The sequence below is a fragment of the Xiphophorus maculatus genome, chromosome 16 (assembly GCF_002775205.1).
Source record: "Xiphophorus maculatus strain JP 163 A chromosome 16, X_maculatus-5.0-male, whole genome shotgun sequence".
NCBI lineage: Eukaryota > Metazoa > Chordata > Actinopteri > Cyprinodontiformes > Poeciliidae > Xiphophorus > Xiphophorus maculatus.
Genome location: NC_036458.1, coordinates 14,854,531 through 14,875,558, shown reverse-complemented (window position 1 = coordinate 14,875,558; position 21,028 = coordinate 14,854,531). Strand labels below are relative to the sequence as shown.

Genomic DNA, 21,028 nt, shown 5'->3' with positions numbered 1-21,028 from the left:
CTGTCTCAGATGTTTGGTCACTATTTAGATTTTGTAAATATATGCACTAACTGTTGGGAATGTTTGGGAAATGAATGAGGGATTCAACAGAGAAAGAGTTTAAGGTTTGGACCTCACAATGGTTTGGCCAGAACTAAGGAGCGTTCTCAAACATAAAGTTGATTTTTATTTTATTTTTTCAAAGGAACATCAACATAGAATTGTAATTATTTTCACCACAAAGCTGTTTTTCCTCATTTTCCCACAAATCCTCATCATTCCAACCCTCCGTTTTACCCTGAATCCAACTTCACACTGCATGGGGTATGTTACTGCTGCTCAACTTGCTAGTGATAGCCTTCATGCTACCATTAGTAAGTCTAAAACTAACACCACCACACACACACACACAGTGCAACTTAACTGCGTTTATTTCAATCATCTTAGAGAGAACCACAAAAATATTTAGAACAGACGACTGCATGCACAGAAATATCCACACAGACACACCATGAGTCAGTCACACTATTCTCAACAACAGCAAAAACAACCTATTCACACATCAACGGTTAAAATTAAACACCAACAACAATAATATTGCTCTCTTACATACTTTGGACAATATTTAATAAGAACCTTCTGAGCTTATCGTTAAAACTATTTATGAACTATTAAATTGTTTTTTTAATGCATGTCCTATATCTAGTTAGCTACATGAACTCCCATAAACTCCTGGAAATAATCACATTTGACAGTATTTGGAACTATTATACCAGAATTACAACAAAGCATTCCCACAGTTGGAAAAGAAAAAGTTGACATTAGCACAAAGATAAACACAATATCAGAGGAGTGAAGGTAGTGCAGGTACTGGGTGGATTATATTACAAAAGTGATTTGTGCATCATTCTCAAAAGAAAATAACAGTTAAATAATTTAGAGAGCTATTTTGATATAAAATATTGCTAAACATAATTTTACCCCAGTTACCATAACTTCTTATGTATATTGGTTCTTTTTAGTGGCCTCTGTGAGAACTATTGGTAATATTTATTTCTCAGTTTCTTTACACACACACTCAACATTTACATCTAAGATTGTATCCTATTTTCCTTCATCTTATAAAATTCATTTTTACATCCTTTCCTAATTTCTAAGCCATAATTGTCCGAACTCCTGCAGCAAAAGTAGCACCATCATCGTCGTAGTTCATAAATTAAATTTACTGTGTTTGCTGCCTCATTTCTCACATTTTTAGCAGTATTTTTTTTTTTTTTTTAACAAAGTAAATGCGGAGCTTTTGCATGTAGTGGAAGCTGTGGGTCAGGCCTGAGTCTGTTCACTGAGGAATTCATCCAGGACGGCGATGATGTTGCAGGCTTCGGGCAGGTCGCTGTGCTCCGCCCGGGCATTCTGCAGCAGCACGTCTCCGTTCCCGCAGCCCTGCAGGAACTGGCAGCAGCGGAACAGGGCGTAGTGACTCATCTCGGCCTGACGCACGAAGCGCTTCAGGCTGTTCATGTCCTGGATGGCCTGGTTCAAACAGAGGAAGTAATGAGTGGGAGAAAACAAAAATCTAAATATCAAAACAATGCAGGAAACTATCAATGCTGATGGGAAGTAATAGCAGAAGGGGAGGAACTGAAAGTCCCGATCTACTGTTTCACAAAGCAGCTTGCACTTTTTAAAACATAATCTGAACTGATGCTGCATTTTCAGCATACTGAGTGAAGTTAATCATACAGTGCTTTCCAAACGTATTCCTACGACTTGAACTTATTCACATTTTGTATGAGTGTTTTGCATTTTATCTTATACAGTCATAATCAATAAATTAGAATATGCGTCCAGATTAAAAGCACCTTTTGGAAATAACAACCTTTAAGCATTAAACTTTTTTTTTTAAGAAGTCCACATTACTCTTTTTAAAAATATCTCCGTCATGTTTCCGTCAGCTATTAGCAGAAAATCTGAATTTAGGTCTGGACTTTGACTAGGCCATTCTGACACATGAATCTGCTTTGATCTAAGCCATTTCATTGTTGCTCTGGTTGCATGTTTAGGGTCGCTGTCCTGCTGCGAGGTGAAGGTGTTATGCTCACATCACACAATGTTTGAATCGGAACCCATAATGTCTGATGTTGGTCTCATGTTTGCTGCATATGAACCATTTTCTTTTCACGTTGCAATCATGGACCAGTTTTCATTGGCCCATCACATAAAACTCCAAGAAAATACATTGAGGTTTATAACAAAATGTGAAAAAGTTCCAGAGGTGTGAATGCTTTTACAAGGAACTGCACAACGATGATAAAATCTAACAGCTTATCTTCAGCAGGATGCTGCAGAGCGAAGGATTTAGAAAACGCTCTGCGTAAATATTTCTCACCTTCAGCTTGAAGTTCTCCAGAATCTGTCTGAGCAGGAAGGGGTTGCAGCGCTCCGCAGCGTTTAGAAACGCCTGAATCCAGCCGTCGCAGAAACGGTTACTGACTGAGGACAGAAAACATGTGATTAGGCTCACAGAGGCTAAAAAAAGGCGCTTTAATTACCAGAAGCGCATGTGATCCTGTCCACACTGCGTGCTTGGAAGAGAAATGCTAAAGTCTTTAAGGTGTGATATATCAGCAAAAACCTGCATAGGCCGGATTGTTTTTGGTGATTAATTTGCGTACGTTCCTGAAACGTGTCTCACCGGTGTTAGTGAGCGTGGGCGGGCTGGAGGAGCAGTCGATAACCACATCAGACTGTGTGTCCTCCGACATGGCTTTGCACAGAGAGGCTGTGGTGGTGTCCTGCTGAGACAGGCCCTGCAAACTGGCTGCTTTAATGAACCTGACACACAGAGAGACTTGTTACACGCTGCACAGGCATTTAGCACACGTGGTAGTTTTACTGTGAGGGTTGAAAAAAACGTCGCACACCTGGACACGTCGGCCTTTGTCCTCTCGTCTGAATTGGTGACTTCCACGTGTGTGTGGCTGAGAGCCTGCAGGAAGAGAAGTTTAGCAGCTGGAGTGTGTTGTTCTGGAAAACGTTATGTCTTGCAGAGAAGCACCGGAGCTACTTTAGGAGATTGTGGTAAATGTACATTTAAAGCAGCAGTTCAGGCAGGATTTGCAAGCTATGCAAGACCTGAACTTAAATAAAAATAGCTTGAAGAAAAAAAATATTACATAGCTAAAAATAAAAATGAGAGGGAAATTCAAAAAATACAGCAGCTGGAGGGACATCTGTCCACATAATAACTGGTTGGTGTAGTAATGTAAACACCAGAGATCCATGAATAAAATAGGAACAAGCCATCAGTTTTTTATGATGAATTTGAGCTCAAGTCACAGGTAACTAAAATATCTTGAGGCATCGTTACTGCAAAGCGACACCCACAAGGCCATTAGATAAAATGCAACAAGTATTTCAGCAGCTTTGACCTGCAGCAAGAGTCGACTTTCTAAGCTGCACAAACCGGAAAATCATCTGAAGCCTCAGGTAATGAATTCAGGCTCTGAATCCTGCATCAGGCATGAACAATAAAAGAAATGCATCTCTCATTATAGTCCCTTGCAAGCCCAAACTTGAGAAATAAGTAAAAAAATAAAAATAAGAGCATGAAGGAACAAAGAGTACACTTAAGGCAGCCCACAATAGAACCAAAAGGTGCAGAAAAGTGACGGGATCAAACTCGGGCATAACACCATGAATAATTAAGAAGAAAGTTGGTCTTCTTAGTTGGTCACAGTGGTCATGCTGGAGTGTGAATGCATAAAGCAAAGGTTTTTATGATAATGCAGTGATGGTGGTAGTTAAGGCTCAAAGAGTCAGACTTGGTCTAGCTGTAATTTACCACAGTAATGAAAGAGAGATTCTGGGATCCTTTAGGAAGGAGTTATAATTTCTCTCCCTCTTCTGACCAGCATTGTTACTATCATAGGGTGTTTATGAACATTTTTGTTTTTTTTTCTAAAAACTGAGTCATCAGCATAGCTTCCCTTAAATGTTCTAAAAAGTAGCAGTGAATAGAAGAAGCTGGAAGTCTCACTTCTTTATACATAATCAGTGTTAATGTTTTACAGAGGTCAAAACTTAATTCAAAGCTGACACAACTCCCACTGTACAAGTCTATTAGGTACTTTCAAAAATAACATGCCATTTAGTGGCAAAAGGTCGATTACAACTAAGCGACTAAAAGGGAAGTCAAAATGCGTGATTTGGTTACTGAACTGATAGGAAGATATCAGCAGATGTTTTGTACTCTTAAAAGTAGAAATAAAAAATTTAAACCATGATAAAATGTCACCAGCCACCAGCATAGTCTACTTTATATAATCTTTCCGATGCAGAGGAGTAAGCTACTAATCCTGAACTGTTGGAAAAAAAGATTATATATAATTAAAGGAAATTTTGGGACATTTTTCATCTAATTCCAGAATACTGTAATTCCAAATCTCAACATTAGAGCCTCTGTGCTGTTTAATTTGACCACCTAACTTTATGCACTCTGACAGTTAGAAGAGACGACTCACAGCATGCAGCAGGAAGCTGATGTTGCTCTGGACCAGCTGCACTACTCGATAAATGTGCATGACCGACTCCTCGTACCAGCGGCTCAGATAGGGACGGACTTCAGTCTCAAGGTTCTGCAGCTACAACAAACACACAGTAAGATGTTTAAAAAAAAAGCAACCTTGAAATACGACTAGAAAACTTTACTTCATCACATCTTCCCACCTCTGGAGTTTGAAGGCTGCTGTGTAGTCCTTGGACATATTTATCGAGCTCTAATCTAAATGTAGCTTAAGTCAAAGAATTAAACAAAATTCAAAAGGATTTGGATTATATGAATACAGTAAAATTTGTTGTAGTTTTTGCTTATTCCATAAAAGAAACAAGGATATAAGTTTAGTCCCTTTTCGGAGCCCCCCATGAAGCAGATGACGTATCCATTTCCATCAGCGTCCGGCTGCTCTGGAGACTTTTCCTGCTCCAGTAGACAGCAGTAGCAGCCGACTGCCTGTTCTGGAAGACTGCAGAGAAAAAATACATTTATTAAAAGAAAATGAGAATTTCTTTCATCTGGCGATATGTTTGGTGTGTCTCCTGCATGATTTGGGACAAACTGCAAACAAAACGTATGTTTTCCTTTCAGCAAAGGCTTTCTTCTTGCCACTTTTCCATAAAAATGCCAGATCTGTGGACTGCATTGTTTTATTTACACACAATTGAGCTCCACTGACTAATTGTGTGACCTGGGGAGGCAATTGGTTGTACTGAATTTTATTTAGGGGTATCAGAGCATAAAATCTCTGCTTTCAAGCTTGAATTTGCTGAAACAAAAAGTAACACCATTTATCCAAAGCAAAGCTAGTATTAAAATTAAAACTTGAAATAAACTGCTGTCCATCCATGGCATGGAAATCTTTGAAGTTGGGAAGATTTCTATGAAATTACGTGTTACTAGGTTTTATTTATGCAAATTATCTATACAGTGTCGCAGCTTTTCGTCTTTGGTGAGCTCAGATTTCTTTCACAGCCCAATCAAAGGCATTTTAATTAAAAATCTTCAAGTGACTATATGTAGAGTACCTTGCAAACATTGTCAAATCCATTTAAACTTTTAATCAAAGCTGTCCGAGACACATACAATTCTTAGCAATTTTAATTGCAGCGAAGTATATCTGAAGAAAGTATCTCTGAAAACAAATGCAAGCTACACTTTTCAAAAATCTTAATTGCAAAAACTATAGTAACCTAGAATAATATTTTTTCAGATTTCAAAGGTTTGCGTTGTTCTGTCACATAAAGTCTCAATAACATACAATAAAGCTTGTGGTTTTAATGACACACCACCTAAAAAAGAAGGAATCAAAGTGTACGAATGCACTTTTAGTCAACTTTAATGTTTGATGGTTTGGTGAATAAATACCTCAGTTCCACAGTGGCAATGTTGCCCATGCCTCCAAGAAGAGCTCCTTTACTCAGCCGCCTTGAAATATAGGTCCGCAGCTCCGGTTCTGCTTCTGAAGGAAGGCTGCTGTCAATTAGTGTCAAGCTGTGGACATAAAAAATAAAAAAAATAAAATAAAAAAACAGAAAAAGAGGTGGTTAAGATTCAAGCCATCTGGAAAGACGATGAAGATTTTGGAAGCCACTCAAATCGATGAAGAAAAGATGGGGAAAGCGAGGTGATCACAAATAATCCCAGATAATCGGGGTTATCATCCCTGAACACACTCTGGAGTGAGGACACTGTTCAGATGAGGAAGCAGTGTAACTCAGCAACACACCGATGAGAAATCAGAACAAAATCATGAGTGAAGTCAGCCACGATGAGTCCATGCTGGCTGGATTTCCAGTGAAAGCCCAAAGTAAAAACAGTGACAGCCACTGAGAAAGCGAGACGGTGGACGGATGGCTCCTGTGTTACCTAAAGTCATCGTGACTTGTTGTGGAGTCTGCACGTCTCTGGTTCCACGCCACATTTTCTCCACAGGCCTCAGATCTAAGACGATCAACAGTTTACTCATCACCTGCTTGCATTTTATATGCATAATTGAGCCTTTACGTGCACAAAGAGGACTGCTGCACAGCAATAAATCCTGTTTTTTTATTTAGGTGGAAAGCACAATAAAAACATATTTAACTACCACATGAACAATAAACAGCGACAGATCGGTCTAAAGTAGCAGCTGCAATAACATAAACTACTCATTACCTTGTGCCCTGATAAAGATAGATGGTGTAGTAGCAGTTCAGCTGAATTTTCTGGCTGTATCCAACAATATCTTCGCTGTCAAATTCATCTCTCTCCTCCACGTCGATTGAATCCTGGAAAGACGAAGTCTGGGAAGAAAACATCCTGCTGCTGCACGGAGGAAGCTAGCATCGGAGGAAGCAGGCTAACAGGAGGACGTGTTTTAAGGTTCGGTGGTGCTTTGTTGTTGACTGGGATCCAATATGTCTGAATTTGAGGCTAATTGTAAAAAGAAAGGGAAAAAACTAAAGGCTGAGCCAGTTTTCCTGCCTGGATCCAACGTGTACTTTCAAAAATATGTCCGGCGAAAATGAAGGTCTCCCACACAAAAGTTCCGGGCTCTTGTGGGTTCGGTTCGCTTCACTCACTGAATAATGAGCGCCAATACGTTAGTTCTCAACGTGTTTGTAAAGCTGATTATTATGTGGTTGAAAACATTTCAGCTGAAGTGTTTCTCAAAATATTAAGTGATGATGAGAACTTTTTCAACTGTATAGCTGGGCGGGTCGTACAGTTAAATCCAAATCTTAATGTACACATCAGAGTTGGTCATAATGTCCTGGACTATCCAGGACATTATGTACTTCCTACAGGCCGTGTGAAATAAAGGATTTGTAAATAGCTTTCTTTTAATATAGCAATTGCTTGCTTTTGATTATTTTTGAACCCACTTGGTGCATTTCTAATGCAAAAAGAAAATATTTTTTACTTAAAGCAATGTGCTTCATTGATGGATTGAATATTTAGTATCACAGTTCACAACATGTACTTATTGGTTTAAAATAAGTCATTTTCCTTGTTTTTGCCTGTTATGAAAGAACTGTTGTGTAAAATATCTCTTGTGTTTGATTTTTTTGAGTTGTAGAAAGATTTCAGGACTAGTTAATGTTTTAAGAACAGTGAAAAGTTACAAATATATATTTATTATAATGTACATTTGCTCTTTGAAAAAACAACAAGAGGAAACAGGGGCAAGAGACATAAAGTGTGAGGTAATTTAGTAAAACCTGCATATAAATGCAGCCACATCCTCAAGTTCCGTCCATGTAATATAGCTTACTGTATCCAAACTTGGCAGTCATAAAGTAATTTTTCCCAACATCAATTATTTTCTGATAAAATGTAAGCAAATGGAGTGCATATCAGATTCATTCATAAAAATGAGACTAAGTAAATTCCACAAGTTCACCAGCAGATGAAGACAAAAAACATTAACTGAGTCTGAAAACTTATGTTTGTACCTAATTCCTAATGTGATGATGGAAACCGAATTATTGTGGCGAGTTTGCTGTTTAGTTAACTATAAATCATAATGCTTGGTTTTGCCTTTAACATAGTTTTCATATTGAAGTAACCTTCTTTTTTAAACTAATGTTTTTATGTTGGATTGCTGCACAGAGAACAAGCTTCAGTGAGTGACATTTATCAATTTGTTTATGAAAAGGTAATTTTAAATTTCACCTTCAACGTCCTTTACTCATTCCAACTATTCACTGTCCTGTTGTTAAAGATCGATCAGTACTATAACATCAGTTTAGTAAAACTCCTGAAATTCAGTTTTTACTTTGATGTGTCATGGTGGCCCCCATCAGGCCACTTTTTAAATTTTTTTATGATTGTACTCTTGTTCTGGTTCTTTCTTAAATAGATTTAGGCATTCATCTGGTTTCTGGTTTCCTTGGCTGCTTGCAGTGGATGCACTGTTGGCATTTTAGTACTTTGTATCAATTGTACAGCAGAGCTTTGTAGGAGACACCAACACAGCAAACTGAAGAGTGTTAAGGAAATATGATTATTTTTAATGCTTAATACAGTTAATCTTAAAAGATATATGGAACACTCTTATTTTGAACAGGTTTGTGTTAGGCATTTAAAACTAAACCAGATGGGTAAGCATTCAGAGACACAGGAACCAAATGCAGATTAAGGGAGATCTCTCAATGGGACCCCCACTGTGAGGCCAGGCCACAGGCGAAGTCATAAAATTAGCATTTTCCTTGGGAGACAGAGACTTTAGATTTCTCAGGTATCTGTGAGGTCTTATCTCAGGATCGTTCTGTGCTCAGAATGACCGAGGGAGCCACGGGGGGGTCAGGGCCAGCTATCTGCTCTTTTGTCTCGATAGAAGGCAGATGGTCCTTTGATCTTTGCCGTAAAGAAAGGGGAGTTCCAAGTTTCTTTGGGAGCTTCCAGTTGGTCAACAAGAGGAACGCCTAGAATGCATAAATTAAATAGAAAAACACCCACTCAGTATAAAATTTGGTGTCACCACTGAATTTGCAGAAAGTTGCCACTTTTTTGTTTTTTTTCCATCGGCTCTCTCTCCAAAGACGTCTTTGCTGTTTGTTTGTCTTTGCTGTTTGTTTGTCTTCCCCTTGTGTGTCTTTATTTTTATGAGAAAATGCATATCTCTGTTCCTCTGCAGCTTTGTTGTTGATTGCTTTGTATGAGATTAAACTCTGTGATCTGTGACGTCAACACGTAGTGTTGTGGTTTCCTGGTCGCTGCACGTCGCCCACGGAGAACGTCACTCGCCGAGGATCCGGGAAAATTAAAGAGGAAAAGAGCCAAACGTTTTGTCCAAAACTAGCGTTAAATTATCCTCTTTTTTTACAAGAGCTACTGTATGTGTTGTTAAGCACACAAAAACTAACCCTGAACATGATGTTTCTGGCATCACATGATCATTACTCATATTAATGATCATCCTATGATAATCATTATTCATCATGTAACGAAGGCCAATTTTGTAAATATGATTCTGCCTTGGCCTACCATGTGAATCAAACATGATGTCATTGTGGCTGTTCGGTTAGGACTGGCAGAAACTGTTTTCATTTGTTCATTTCAAAGAAACTGTTCCCTACAGATGTAGTCCTAAATAAAATTCATTCCTTTTTTTTTTAACAAGCTCTGGTGTTGACTAGGGGCACTTTTACAAGACCTCTAGAAACAAACATCTGCAATGTTTTTTGTGCTTTTATTTTACTTGAAAACAAACCTACCCCTGAAATGATTTCGTTGGTCTATGTAGTCTACATTAAAACTAATGCTCTGTAGATAGTCCCGGCTGAGTGTAATATAGATGTCAAACATCTGGATTACTAGACACATCAAGACAAAACCAAAGTCTTCTCTTCTCTCTGAGGCTCTGTCTCAGTATTACCTGGATAAAAAAACTCATTGAGTAAAAATCTTAGTTACAAGAGTGTATTTTAGATAAGACACATTTACATTTATATTTAAAGAATGCATTTAGATACAACAGGTACGAGTGGTACTTGCTAGTTTATTCTCCATTAAATATCAGTGTCCCTAAATTTGAAACAAGTGTTATTAAGGCCTGTCACTGGTGTGTTAGAGAGTTTTATCAGACTTTGATTGGTTATTCATTATCACATTAAACTCACATCTTGGGGGTTGAAGTTGGGAAACAAAACAAAATGAAATACAAACCATGCCCCAGTATCAAACAGCTGTTACTTTGAGTATGTTTTTTTAAAACTTCATCTTTAATGAAGTAGAGAACACAGCATCCCATTGACAGAAATTATTCAACCCATCTTATTTTCCATTCATTGCTTTCAATGTTTAGAGGTCTTGCAATGACAATATGCTTTAGTATCTGTTGATAATAGCATTGATAAAAGTAACAATAATATAAACAATTATCAGTGTTTGTTGGACCGTAATCTTTAGATGACAACCTTTGTGCAACTTAATGAAGATCAGACCTTCACAAATAATGACAAACGGTCTTTTAAAAACACAATAACATTTATTAAAGTTAGAACAATGAGTTATGCAAAATTTGTTTAAAAAACAGCAAAGACTAAAAATCATTCTATATAAAGAGATGTGCAATTATGTATAAAGTAAAATCTTAAGTCATAATACTGCTTGACAAAAAACTTAAAAGATAAATCTCAAAATCATTAAATGCATAAAAACCAAATACATTCAGTCTAAATCAGGATGACTTGCTTAGCTGTTTACTTAGTTCAAATTCTATTCCATGCCCAATATTTTTCTCCACACTGCAAAACATTTGAACTGCATTTATTTGTGTCTACTATCTTCAACTCCTTAAGTCAAATAAATTTAGTGAGTTTTAGATTTTGAACCTAAATGTGTGAGTTTGTGAAAGATAAACTTACAATAGTGAGTTACGTAAACATTTTTAGGTTAGCACTTAAAATAAATGAAAGAAGAAAGAGACAGTAGTAAGAACTCTTTCCCAGTGAGCTTGGCAGCATGTTACTTGTTATTGTAAGTTTATCTTTCACAAACTCACACATTTAGGTTCAAAATTAAAACTTTTAAATGTAACTTTCATATCTTCTTGATTTGAAGAAGACTCAATGTGGCTCAAATGTTTTACAGTGTATATGGTGCAATCTGTTTTTGCTCATACAAGGAAAACAGCTATTACGGTAACTTATCACTCAGAATGTGTTCCCACAGATAATCATCTTTCTGAAGGAATTTGATTACTCCACATATGATTACAAAACATGTTTCAGAAGATATTAACATCCCAAGAATTCTTTAAAACCTACTATGGACCAGTGCAGATGTTCTGCAGCATAAAACACCTTTAAAAGCTGAATAATAAAATTAGGTACAATTGAATAAGTCTTCTCAGTTTACCTTGTCATCTATGCTCCTCACATTCATTCAATTTGGTCAGCAAATATATATTGAGGAAATGACTTTATTGTTGCTGCACCTTTTTGACACAGATAATGTATTTTTCCAGATTAAGATAATTTAAGATAAGATTAATTGGAGTTAACATTATTTCATCATCTGGATGTCAAAAGCAACTACACCATCAAATGAAAAGCCTAAGTAGAAAGTGACTTTTTCATTTCCATAGGGCAAAGAAGCAGAGTATCGAGGAATGACTCTTATTTTGCTGTCTATATGCCCACATTGAACATACAAGTTTTCATTTTCTGTCCACCCTTCAATCCGTTTCAGTTGCTGCACAACTTCCTGGGTTTTCCAAACTTCCCCTCCAAGCCATTTTAACTTTCTCTCACTCAGAGTTCCTTTGATCTGCTTTTCGATAGCACTTCTGTGGACAATCTTATTTAGACCTCTTGCCTTTGCCAGGAAGAAGTGTGTGACAATTCTGCTTTTTCTCTGAGACATGTGTTGGATTTTTTGCTCACATAATCTCTGAAGAGCATCAATGGCCAACAGAAGTATCTGAGCATCAGCAGAACTCACTTCATTACTGTTTTCAGGCCAAAACAGGAGAGAGAGAAGAAAGAGGGCACTTGCTGATGACATGTATTTTCCTTTCGTCTTAAATCCCTTGCTGAGATCTTGTAATTGCTTGAGGGATAAGAGTTTTGAGGATCCAGGTAGGATACAGTTAAGAGCTATCTGGCAAAAAATGACATTAGTGAGCTCTGTTTCATCAAGGCCCTTCCATGTCAGGTTTTCTGGATACAAGTCCATAATCTCCTCAAGTTTTTTTCCAGCCCTCATTCGGTCATTGTCGTAGAGTAAAGAGAGGATTGATGTAACATTCCCTCCTCCAAGTTTGTAGGTCCTCATCTGTCTTTGGAAAGGTGAGAGTACGTTTCCAGGATTTTTTATATCAGTGCTCAGGTTTTCAGATGCTTTATTGTTCTTCTCTTGTATACCACAGAAAAATCCAGCATATACAGCACTTTTCCTTGTCAGCCATTTTCTTGGATTGTAAACCTGCTCTGGATCTCTTGCATCAAGTTCCTCATCCTCTTCACTAATGTCAGTCTGAAAGTAGCTCAAGTCTTCAGAAATGCATTCCAGAGCCTGTCTCAAGTTCTTTTGCAGCCCTTTCAGCTGCTGATGAAATGTCTCCCAGGGTATTCTGACTTCTTCTGGTATATAGTCTGTTAGTAAGTAATTCATCAGCTCTGAATATCCAGTTGTTTTTGAAAAAACATCAACTTCTGACAAGAATTTCAGCAGCCTGCAGCCAACATCCACTTCTCCATAGTATGAACTATTAAGCATGACCGTCTCTTTCTTTGGTGTTTTTTCAGAGGCTCGAAAAGCAGATATCCCTTTGAGGGCAATGCTTATGATTTCAACCCCCCTTTTGGGGGAAGGGTCTTTTTCTTCAAGGGTGTCATACAAGTGGTAAAACCACCACTTGTACACTTGACCCAGTGTGTCAAGGATGAATGTGTCATGAGGAGACAATGATTTCGCTTCCTCTGCCCACTCAAGAGCCTCCTCAAATCTCTTATGGGTGTAAAGCAGCCGGGCAAGTTGTTGTGCCACATAAGCATCCTTTCCCAAAGCTATGAATGCAGCTTTCATCAATTCAACAGCTTTCTGAACACCACCTTCCTCAATTTGGACTTCCTCAATTAGTGGAGAAAATGTTGTGTCTTTTGGATCTCCTCTGCTCTTTTTATTGCGTCTAATGAAGAGAGCTCTTATAACCTTAAGAAACTGATCTCTGTCAAACCTATGATTGATGAGTACATCATCTTTGATGAGCTCTGTGGCAATCGAGCTTTGAGGCATATTAACGGAGAGCTGGCTCAGGATTTCTTTGGCCACAAGCAGATGAATGATGCGGATTGACTGGATGTGTGTTGAACTGTCTCTAAGATGGATGAAAATTAATTTGGCCTCATCACTGAGATGATCAACAAAGGCATGGTACCGAGTTCCAACCACATGCAGACCAATACCAAGATATGCCTCGCAGTGAGACACAGAAATGTAGGAATCCTTTACATAACAGTTTAGTAGAGCCACAAATCTGATGAGGCGAGTGATCAGTGATGTATGATCAATTTTATCTAAAAGATTTTTAACAAAATCCTTTATGTAGCTTGGTTGGAACTCTTTGCTCATAAGAACAAATGTGAGGATGAATTTGAAGTCCAAGTCTTCAAATTGGAATTTGAGTTCCTCACTTTTGTTCAGGAACAAAGATTTTTCCCGATCTGACAGTTTGTGGGTAACAGCTATTGTTTGAGATGGTGATGCCCTGCACATTCTTTCTGGATCATTTGATCTGTTGCAGATGAGCAGAATGAAGCACAGCACAGATGGATTTATCTTTTTGATTGCAATGACATTTCCAAGATGTCGTCGAAGATCATCAATGTAATCTGGATTTTGGTCCTCCAGCAAGAGGAGCACAGGAAGACAGTTGTTTTTGTCATTCTCATCATGTTCCCTCAGTTTCACTGCATGCTCATAGACAGTAGTGACTTCTTTTGACTGTTTCACAACTGCACATCGTACTTTTGTCCTTCTACTCCAGAGCATCTGCCGTGCCACTGTGCTTCCCCCACTGCCAGGATGATGATATATGTTCACACTTTCAATGGGACGTACAGCTTTATGACGATGAACCACATTGTCCAGGATTGTATTTGCTTCCTTGTAGGCGTCCCGCTCAATGATGACTCCACATTTGTGCTTTTCAGCAAGCCAGAAGTTAATCCAGTTAATTTTTCCACCACGGTAGAAGTAGAGCTCAGTGTCTTTGATTTCATCATCACTCATGATTTCTAGGTTTGTGTCATCACACTGGTCAACACTGATGATTTCCAAAGAGTCTAGCATAGCCTCGTCAACAGACTTTAGGAAACACAAACCCCCATTTGAGACTGGTAGTTTCCTTTGTGGTTGGTTCTTTGATAGCTGAATGCTTTGAACTGTTGCATCCACGTGACTCAGTGGCATGTCAACAATGCTGATTTTTTTGAGTGCAGAAATGGGACAAGAGACTTGAGCCAGACTTGACCATTTTCTATAGTTTTCCTTTGACTCTGCAATGACAACTAAACAATCATGCCCATTCATTTCTGCATAAAACTCGTGAAAAGTCTCAACAAGAGGCTGTTCAACATCGGACGTCAATAGAAAGAGAACAACGAATGAATTCCTGGGGAGGATTTCATTGCAGATTAGCGACACAGCTTTTTTCATCTTTTTTTTTCTTGTCTTGATCCAAGTTTCTTCATCACTGGGAACATTGTTGCCAGGGAAGTTGTTTCGGCCATTGCAATAGATCCAACTAACTCGGTCAAAGAGTTTCAAAGAAGCAATAAGATCAGCATTTTCCAGTCTTTTGTTGTTTTCATAGTCATTGAGGAAATGTGGAGTTACAGCCTTCTGCTCCTTGAATTTACCATAAAGGCCAGACGTTTCAGAATCAGGGTCAAAGTCAAACACACAAAAAAGTTTCATGTTAACCAAGAAGGTTATGCTGTCAAGATCCTCTGGCTGTATTTTATTTGCGACAACAATGTAAAAGAGAGAATTGTCCATGTGTGTTTTCCCTCCCGTCAGAAGGATGGACAGCTTTCTCTTTTGGTCTTCTCTGAATTCCAGAGGTGTTTGGTTGGCTGAGGACTCACCCTCTGCCCTTTGCTGGTCCTTCTCTCTCAGATCTTGAATAAAACGAATTAGTTCATCATCAGATATCCGTGGTGTTTTGGCCCCGACCCGGTGATACGGGATTTGCTCTTCACATTTCACTTTGCCATCTTTCTCAGAGAACTTTGGGACACCAACAGAGTATAGTTTATCTTTAACAATGCTGGCTTTTGGAACAATGTCATATTCAACAACCCATGTCTTCTCAGCATTCTCCTTATCAAGAACCTCAATGAAGCAAGGGTTCCTGATGCATTTCCTAGCATCGCTTTGGTGATTTGAGCCTTTAAAGCATTTTTCGATGTAATCTAATGCATCCACAAAATCTTCTTGGCTTTGGACTGGTATCCCTAGGATTTCGCCATGTTTATGAGTGGATTTGACATTATCCATTATGCCAAAATGAATTGTTCCATTGGCTCTCATATTCATACAGGCACATGCAAATCTTAGGACTTCACTTGCCACTTTTGCTTTAAGTCTTTTTGAGTCCAGTTTGTGCGCAGTTTCTAGTGACTTATATTCATGACATGGAACAATCATGTTTTCAGGTCCTGTCTCTGGGGGAAGAGAATTGTGCTTCACATATCTGAAGTTTGTTGGACGCTGGTCAAATTTTCGATACTCACAGGAACCCACTCCAGACTTTGCAATGTCATTGCATGCATTAGTGCTATCGTCTTGCACCTTCCTGTCAGTTGTTCCTTCTGACACAAAAACATTTACTTTTTTGTCATGTTTTGTATTACTACTTGTGACAGTTTTTGTATTTGTTTTGCTCTGTTCTGTCTTTAATAGATCATCTCTTTTCTTGAGTAAATGTTCAATTTGGCCACTTTTCATTCCAATGGTTTTGCTGAGATAATCCCTCTGTAGAGTTGTGAGAACTGATCCAGTCACCTCTTCTTCATTCAGCTTTAGTATGTAGTTTTCCTTTATTCCAATGGATTTCAGCCATGAGCTCACATGAGATTCAGTCCAGGAGCTGAAAGGCAGTTTATGCCACTCTGCTGGATAAAAGTGTTTAAATCAAGTGTTAAAATAATTTTTCTTTTGAACCATGCTTATCTGATAAACAAAAATATTTAATTCATATTAATTACAAAACACAAAAAGCATAGGCATAATTGATATTTAAACTCTTTAATTAAGTTAGAATTCACTTCTTTACAGCTATTACAAACAAATAGTTTTTACTATACAATACAAAATGAGTACTCTTCTAAAATCGTAACAAAATATATTCTCTTAGAATTCACTGCAATACACAGTTGTAATCAAGATCTAAAACAGACATTTCTATTTCTTTCCTAACTGTATGGACTGGATTTACTTTGTTTTCTATGTTTACTTAATTTTACTTACCCAAATCTGCAGAGTTGCAATCCATTTTACTTGATAACTGTAGGGTAAATAATAGACCAACTATTACTATATATGTGTGTATATATATATATATATATATAAGGATACAAAACACATAGTCACATAGTCCTATTGGCTTACATAATAATAGTATTGCATGAACTCACCATGTAGAGCTTAAGACATGGACCAATGTCACTGTCATCAGTAATTCAGCCGTAATTGTCTGTTGATGAAACATAATATTAACAGACAATGCCTCTGATCTATCTGTATGTACATCTATGTGGTGCTCCTCGGGAGGGGGACTGAACGAGAAATTTACACACAATCCGTGCTCTCTGTAAGCAAGAAATTACAGAGAGCAAGAAGCCAGTAACGGCCCTTTGCAATCATAAAATCTCTTCAAATGTAATAAATGTTTACGACACAATTGTAAAACTCTTTAAAAACAGGAAGTGACTAACAAAAGAAAACCTTGATTTCCTCGTAATCTGGCTCACTGAACTCTACGCACTTTATATGTTAGTTGTACGTTTCTCCTCATCCTCAAACGTTGATGTGGTTTCATATCGAGTAATTACAAATATACATGACCTGGCAATGGTAAAACTGCATCTAGGTTCTAAGTCTAAAAAGATGAGTCTTTCTGTAATAATCAAACTTCACATTGTTGTTTTTTTTGTTTCTGTCTTTATGCATCTTCTTCCTTTTCTTGGTTTTATTACCATTTGAAACATACAACAAAATACCTAAAGTACTTTTTAGGTGTATAACTTGAATACATTAAAGCCAATTTTCCTCTTTTTGTTGTAAAAACATTTTTGACAAATTCATTGTACTTACCAGTGCTAGATAATCTCGCAGACTAACTGTTTCCAACTCCCCTACGGCTTACATTTTTGTGGTTTGCTTGATGAAAAAAAAAACGTTTCCTGTTTTTATGCTTTCAGCAGGTGTAGCTTTTGGTACATGGTGCAGCATCAGATTACTGTTCTGTGACACAGTTTTACAGCTGGTTACAATTCTACAGCAATAGAAACTTAGCTGTGATTATAACTAAAATTAAAGCTGCAAGCAGCCTCGGGCGGCCCTCGCAGCAAGCGCCGCTCCGGCCTATTGGCCACCGCGGAGGTTCCGGCCACCGCAGAAGCTCTCGCGCGTTTTCCAGAGCCGCAGCCCGCTCCCCACCGGAAGCTCAGCCGCAGTTTCCAGCACCACCGCCCGCTAGCCGCCGCAGGAGCTGTCGCGCATTTCCCCCGCCCGTCCACCAGGCGACACGCGTGAATGCGTTCGGCAGCGCTCGGCGACGACTGTCGAAAAATCTGGTGCAGATCGGTCGATGCGTCGAGGAGATACGGCCGATGTATTAACTTAGGGGGCGCAGTGGAGCCAAATTACATTTCAAACCCGTCGGGCTCTTTAGAGGTGAACAAAGGTCATACATATCCAGTTTGGCGCCAATCGGATGATCTATGCGTGAATAAGAGCCAAACGTATGCATATGGCGAGGGACTGATATTCGCCATTTGGCCACGCCCACACGGTTCAGCCAGCAGCGAGCATTGACAGAGTTTATCATCCGAATCATCGTGATTAGGTCAAGAGAGCCATAAACAGAGCTTTCCAAGGAAAAAAATGGCACTTCCTGTTGTGAGGGGGCGGGGCTTAGATGACGTCATAATGTGATGACGTAGGATCGACGGGCATACCACCAGGATTACTCAGGCAAAGTTTGATGCAGCTCGGTCAAAATATGTGGAATGTAGAGGCAAACGTATACGAACGGCGTTGCCGCCATTGAAAACACTTGGGACTTTAAAGCAAGCGAGACCAACTTCCTATCTGTCATCCAACACAGAATCAACTTGATTAGGTCAAGAGAGCCATAAACAGAGCTTTCCAAGGAAAAAAACGGCACTTCCGGTTCCGAGGGGGCGGGGCTTAGATGACGTCATAATGTGATGACGTAGGATTGACGGGCAAGCCTCCAGGATCACTCAGGCTAAGTTTGATGCAGCTCGGTCAAAATATGTGGAATGTAGAGGCAAACGTATACGAACGGCGTTGCCGCCATTGAAAACTCTTGGCACTTTAAAGCAAGCGAGATCAACTTCCTATCTGTCATCCAACACAGAATCAACTTGATTAGGTCAAGAGAGCCATAAACAGAGCTTTCCAAGGAAAAAAACGGCACTTCCGGTTCCCAGGGGGCGGGGCTTAGATGACGTCATAATGTGATGACTTAGGATTGACGGGCAAGCCTCCAGGATCACTCAGGCCAAGTTTGATGCAGCTCGGTCGAAACATGTGGAATCTAGAAGCAAACGTATGGCATCGGCGTTACAGGTCACTTCGCCACGCCGCCACGCCCAGCTGCTATCTCAAAGCCGGTCGGGGTTGGAATCCTCAACACACCAACATGTCTTCTGTGTCTGGACACAGTTTCATGTTGATTAGGTCAAAGGGCTAAGAGAGCGACCGTTCACAGTAAAACATGACACTTCCTGTTCTCAGGGGGCGTGGCCTAAGTGATGTCATCATTTGACCATATGGTATTGTAAGCCACCTGATGTCGATCAATCACTGAAAGTTTGGTCCCTCTATGTGCTTTTGTATAGGAAATATAAGAGTTTCGTGTTTCATGGCGAGTAGGTGAACTTTGACCCCTGCTAACCCCCCTTCAACATGCTCCAAAACTCACCAATTTGATAACTTTAAATCAAACATGCCTTATGATCAGACTGACCAAGTTTGAAGTCGATCAATCGAAATCCCTAGGAGGAGTTCGATCAAATACGAAGGCTGTAAACGTCAAAATCGAGGTAAAAAATGGACGTTCAATACAAAATGGCCGACTTCCTGTGATAGTTGGCTTATAACATTAAATGTAAGTTCTGAATCTTTTGGTGAGCTCTACATGTGTACCAAATTTCATGTCTCTACGATGAAGTACGTTCATACCATTGTGTCAACAGAAAATTGCTAGTTGCTGCCGTTCAGCAATTTTTTTTGCGATTTTTGCGACAACCTTAAAATTCAAAATTTTTAAATTTTCTAGTCGCCACCGCCAAGTTTGGTGAGTTTTTGAATATGATAAAGCCCCCAAAAAGGCTCCTCTTTAGGGGGGCAGAATCGTAATAATAATTAAAGCTGCAAGCAGCCTCGGGCGGCCCTCGCAGCAAGCGCCGCTCCGGCCTATTGGCCACCGCGGGGGTTCCGGCCACCGCAGAAGCTCTCGCGCGTTTTCCAGAGCCGCAGCCCGCTCCCCACCGCAGAAGCTCTGCCGCAGTTTCCAGCACTGCCGCCCGCTAGCCGCTGCAGAAGCTGTCGCGCATTTTCCCCAAATTACATCTCAAACCCGTTGGGCTCTTTAGAGCAGAACAAAGGTCATACATATCCAGTTTGGCGCCAATCGGATGATCCATGTGTGAATTAGAGCCAAACGTATGTATATGGCGAGGGACTGATATTCGCCATTTGGCCACGCCCACACGGTTCAGCCAGCAGTGGGCATTGACAGAGTTTATCATCTGAATCATCTTGATTAGGTCAAGAGAGCCATAAACAGAGCTTTCCAAGGAAAAAAAGGCACTTCCGGTTCCGAGGGGGCGGGGCTTAGATGACGTCACAATGTGATGACGTAGGATCGACGGGCAAGCCTCCAGGATCACTCAGGCCAAGTTTGATGCAGCTCGGTCAAAATATGTGGAATGTAGAGGCAAACGTATACGAACGGCGTTGCCGCCATTGAAAACTCTTGGCACTTTAAAGCAAGCGAGACCAACTTCCTATCTGTCATCCAACACAGAATCACCTTGATTAGGTCAAGAGAGCCATAGATGAAAGTTTCCAAGGAAAAAAATAGCACTTCCTGTTCTGAGGGGGCGGGGCTTAGATGACGTCATAATCTGATGACATAGAATTTTCAGACATCACACCAGCATCACTCAAGCCAAGTTTGGTGCAGCTCGGTCGAAACATGTGGAATCTAGAAGCAAAAGTATGGCATCGGCGTTACAGGTCACTTCGCCACGCCGCCACGACCAGCTGCTATCTCAAAGCCGGTCAGGGTTGGAAACCTCAACACACCAACATGTCTTCTGTCTCTGGACACAGGTTCATGTTGATTAGGTCAAAGGGCTAAGAGAGCGACCGTTCACAGTAAAACATGACACTTCCTGTTCTCAGGGGGCGTGGCCTACGTGATGTCATCATTTGACCATATGGTATTGTAGGCCACCTGATGACGATCAATCACTGAAAGTTTGGAGTCTCTGTGACTTTTTGTGTTAGAAATACCAATTTTTTATTTTTTCCTGTGTATTACAAAATCGAAGAATTTCATCTGCAGGGCAATGCTGCCCTCTGGTGTCGAATTACTGAAATAATGAAACTATTTCAGTGGCCAGCAGAGGGCAGCATTGCCCTACAAACGACGAACATGTACTGTTTATTATGTAATTACACAGAAGATCTCTCTAATTCATTCTGAGGGGGCGGGGCTTAGATGACGTCATAATATGATGA

The 21,028-nt window shown here is 39.6% G+C and overlaps 2 protein-coding genes across 4 annotated transcripts; both read right to left on the bottom strand.

The window, feature by feature from the left end:
* Positions 1 to 392: 392 nt before the first annotated feature.
* On the bottom strand, positions 393 to 7,042 carry c16h17orf75 (chromosome 16 C17orf75 homolog). 2 transcript variants are annotated; one of them, XM_014471512.2, is made up of 10 exons: positions 6,692 to 7,041; positions 6,404 to 6,478; positions 5,903 to 6,028; positions 4,875 to 5,003; positions 4,708 to 4,768; positions 4,503 to 4,622; positions 2,904 to 2,968; positions 2,675 to 2,814; positions 2,369 to 2,472; positions 393 to 1,512 (listed from the first exon to the last, which is right to left on the bottom strand). In XM_014471512.2, the coding sequence occupies exons 1-10, from the start codon at positions 6,832 to 6,834 to the stop codon at positions 1,303 to 1,305; spliced, it is 1,173 nt and encodes a 390-aa protein (XP_014326998.1). In that variant the 5' UTR covers positions 6,835 to 7,041; the 3' UTR covers positions 393 to 1,302. The 2 variants fall into 2 exon arrangements, with proteins under 2 accessions (XP_014326998.1, XP_023204154.1); XM_023348386.1 differs by lacking the exon at positions 6,404 to 6,478 and having other exon boundaries at positions 6,692 to 7,042.
* A 3,498-nt stretch (positions 7,043 to 10,540) lies between these two features.
* LOC102218293 (sterile alpha motif domain-containing protein 9-like) lies at positions 10,541 to 17,403 on the bottom strand. 2 transcript variants are annotated; one of them, XM_023348431.1, is made up of 4 exons: positions 17,345 to 17,403; positions 16,666 to 16,724; positions 16,499 to 16,535; positions 10,541 to 16,143 (listed from the first exon to the last, which is right to left on the bottom strand). In XM_023348431.1, the coding sequence occupies exons 2-4, from the start codon at positions 16,666 to 16,668 to the stop codon at positions 11,528 to 11,530; spliced, it is 4,656 nt and encodes a 1,551-aa protein (XP_023204199.1). In that variant the 5' UTR covers positions 16,669 to 16,724; positions 17,345 to 17,403; the 3' UTR covers positions 10,541 to 11,527. The 2 variants fall into 2 exon arrangements, with proteins under 2 accessions (XP_023204199.1, XP_023204200.1); XM_023348432.1 differs by having other exon boundaries at positions 10,541 to 16,140.
* Between the last annotated feature and the right edge of the window lie 3,625 nt (positions 17,404 to 21,028).

Bases quoted from the DNA above. Each gene is read 5' to 3' on its own strand.
- c16h17orf75 (XM_014471512.2), bottom strand. From the start codon at position 6,834: ATGTTTTCTTCCCAGACTTCGTCTTTCCAGGATTCAATCGACGTGGAG. The intron at 2,969-4,502 runs GTGAGTCGTCTC...CTCTTCCTGCAG, and splicing joins TCAGCTTCCTGCTGCATGCT to GCTCTCAGCCACACACACGT. The intron at 1,513-2,368 runs GTGAGAAATATT...TGTTTGAACCAG, and splicing joins TGGAGAACTTCAAGCTGAAG to GCCATCCAGGACATGAACAG.
- LOC102218293 (XM_023348431.1), bottom strand. The intron at 16,144-16,498 runs GTAAGTAAAATT...ACTTTTATCCAG, and splicing joins TTGCAACTCTGCAGATTTGG to CAGAGTGGCATAAACTGCCT.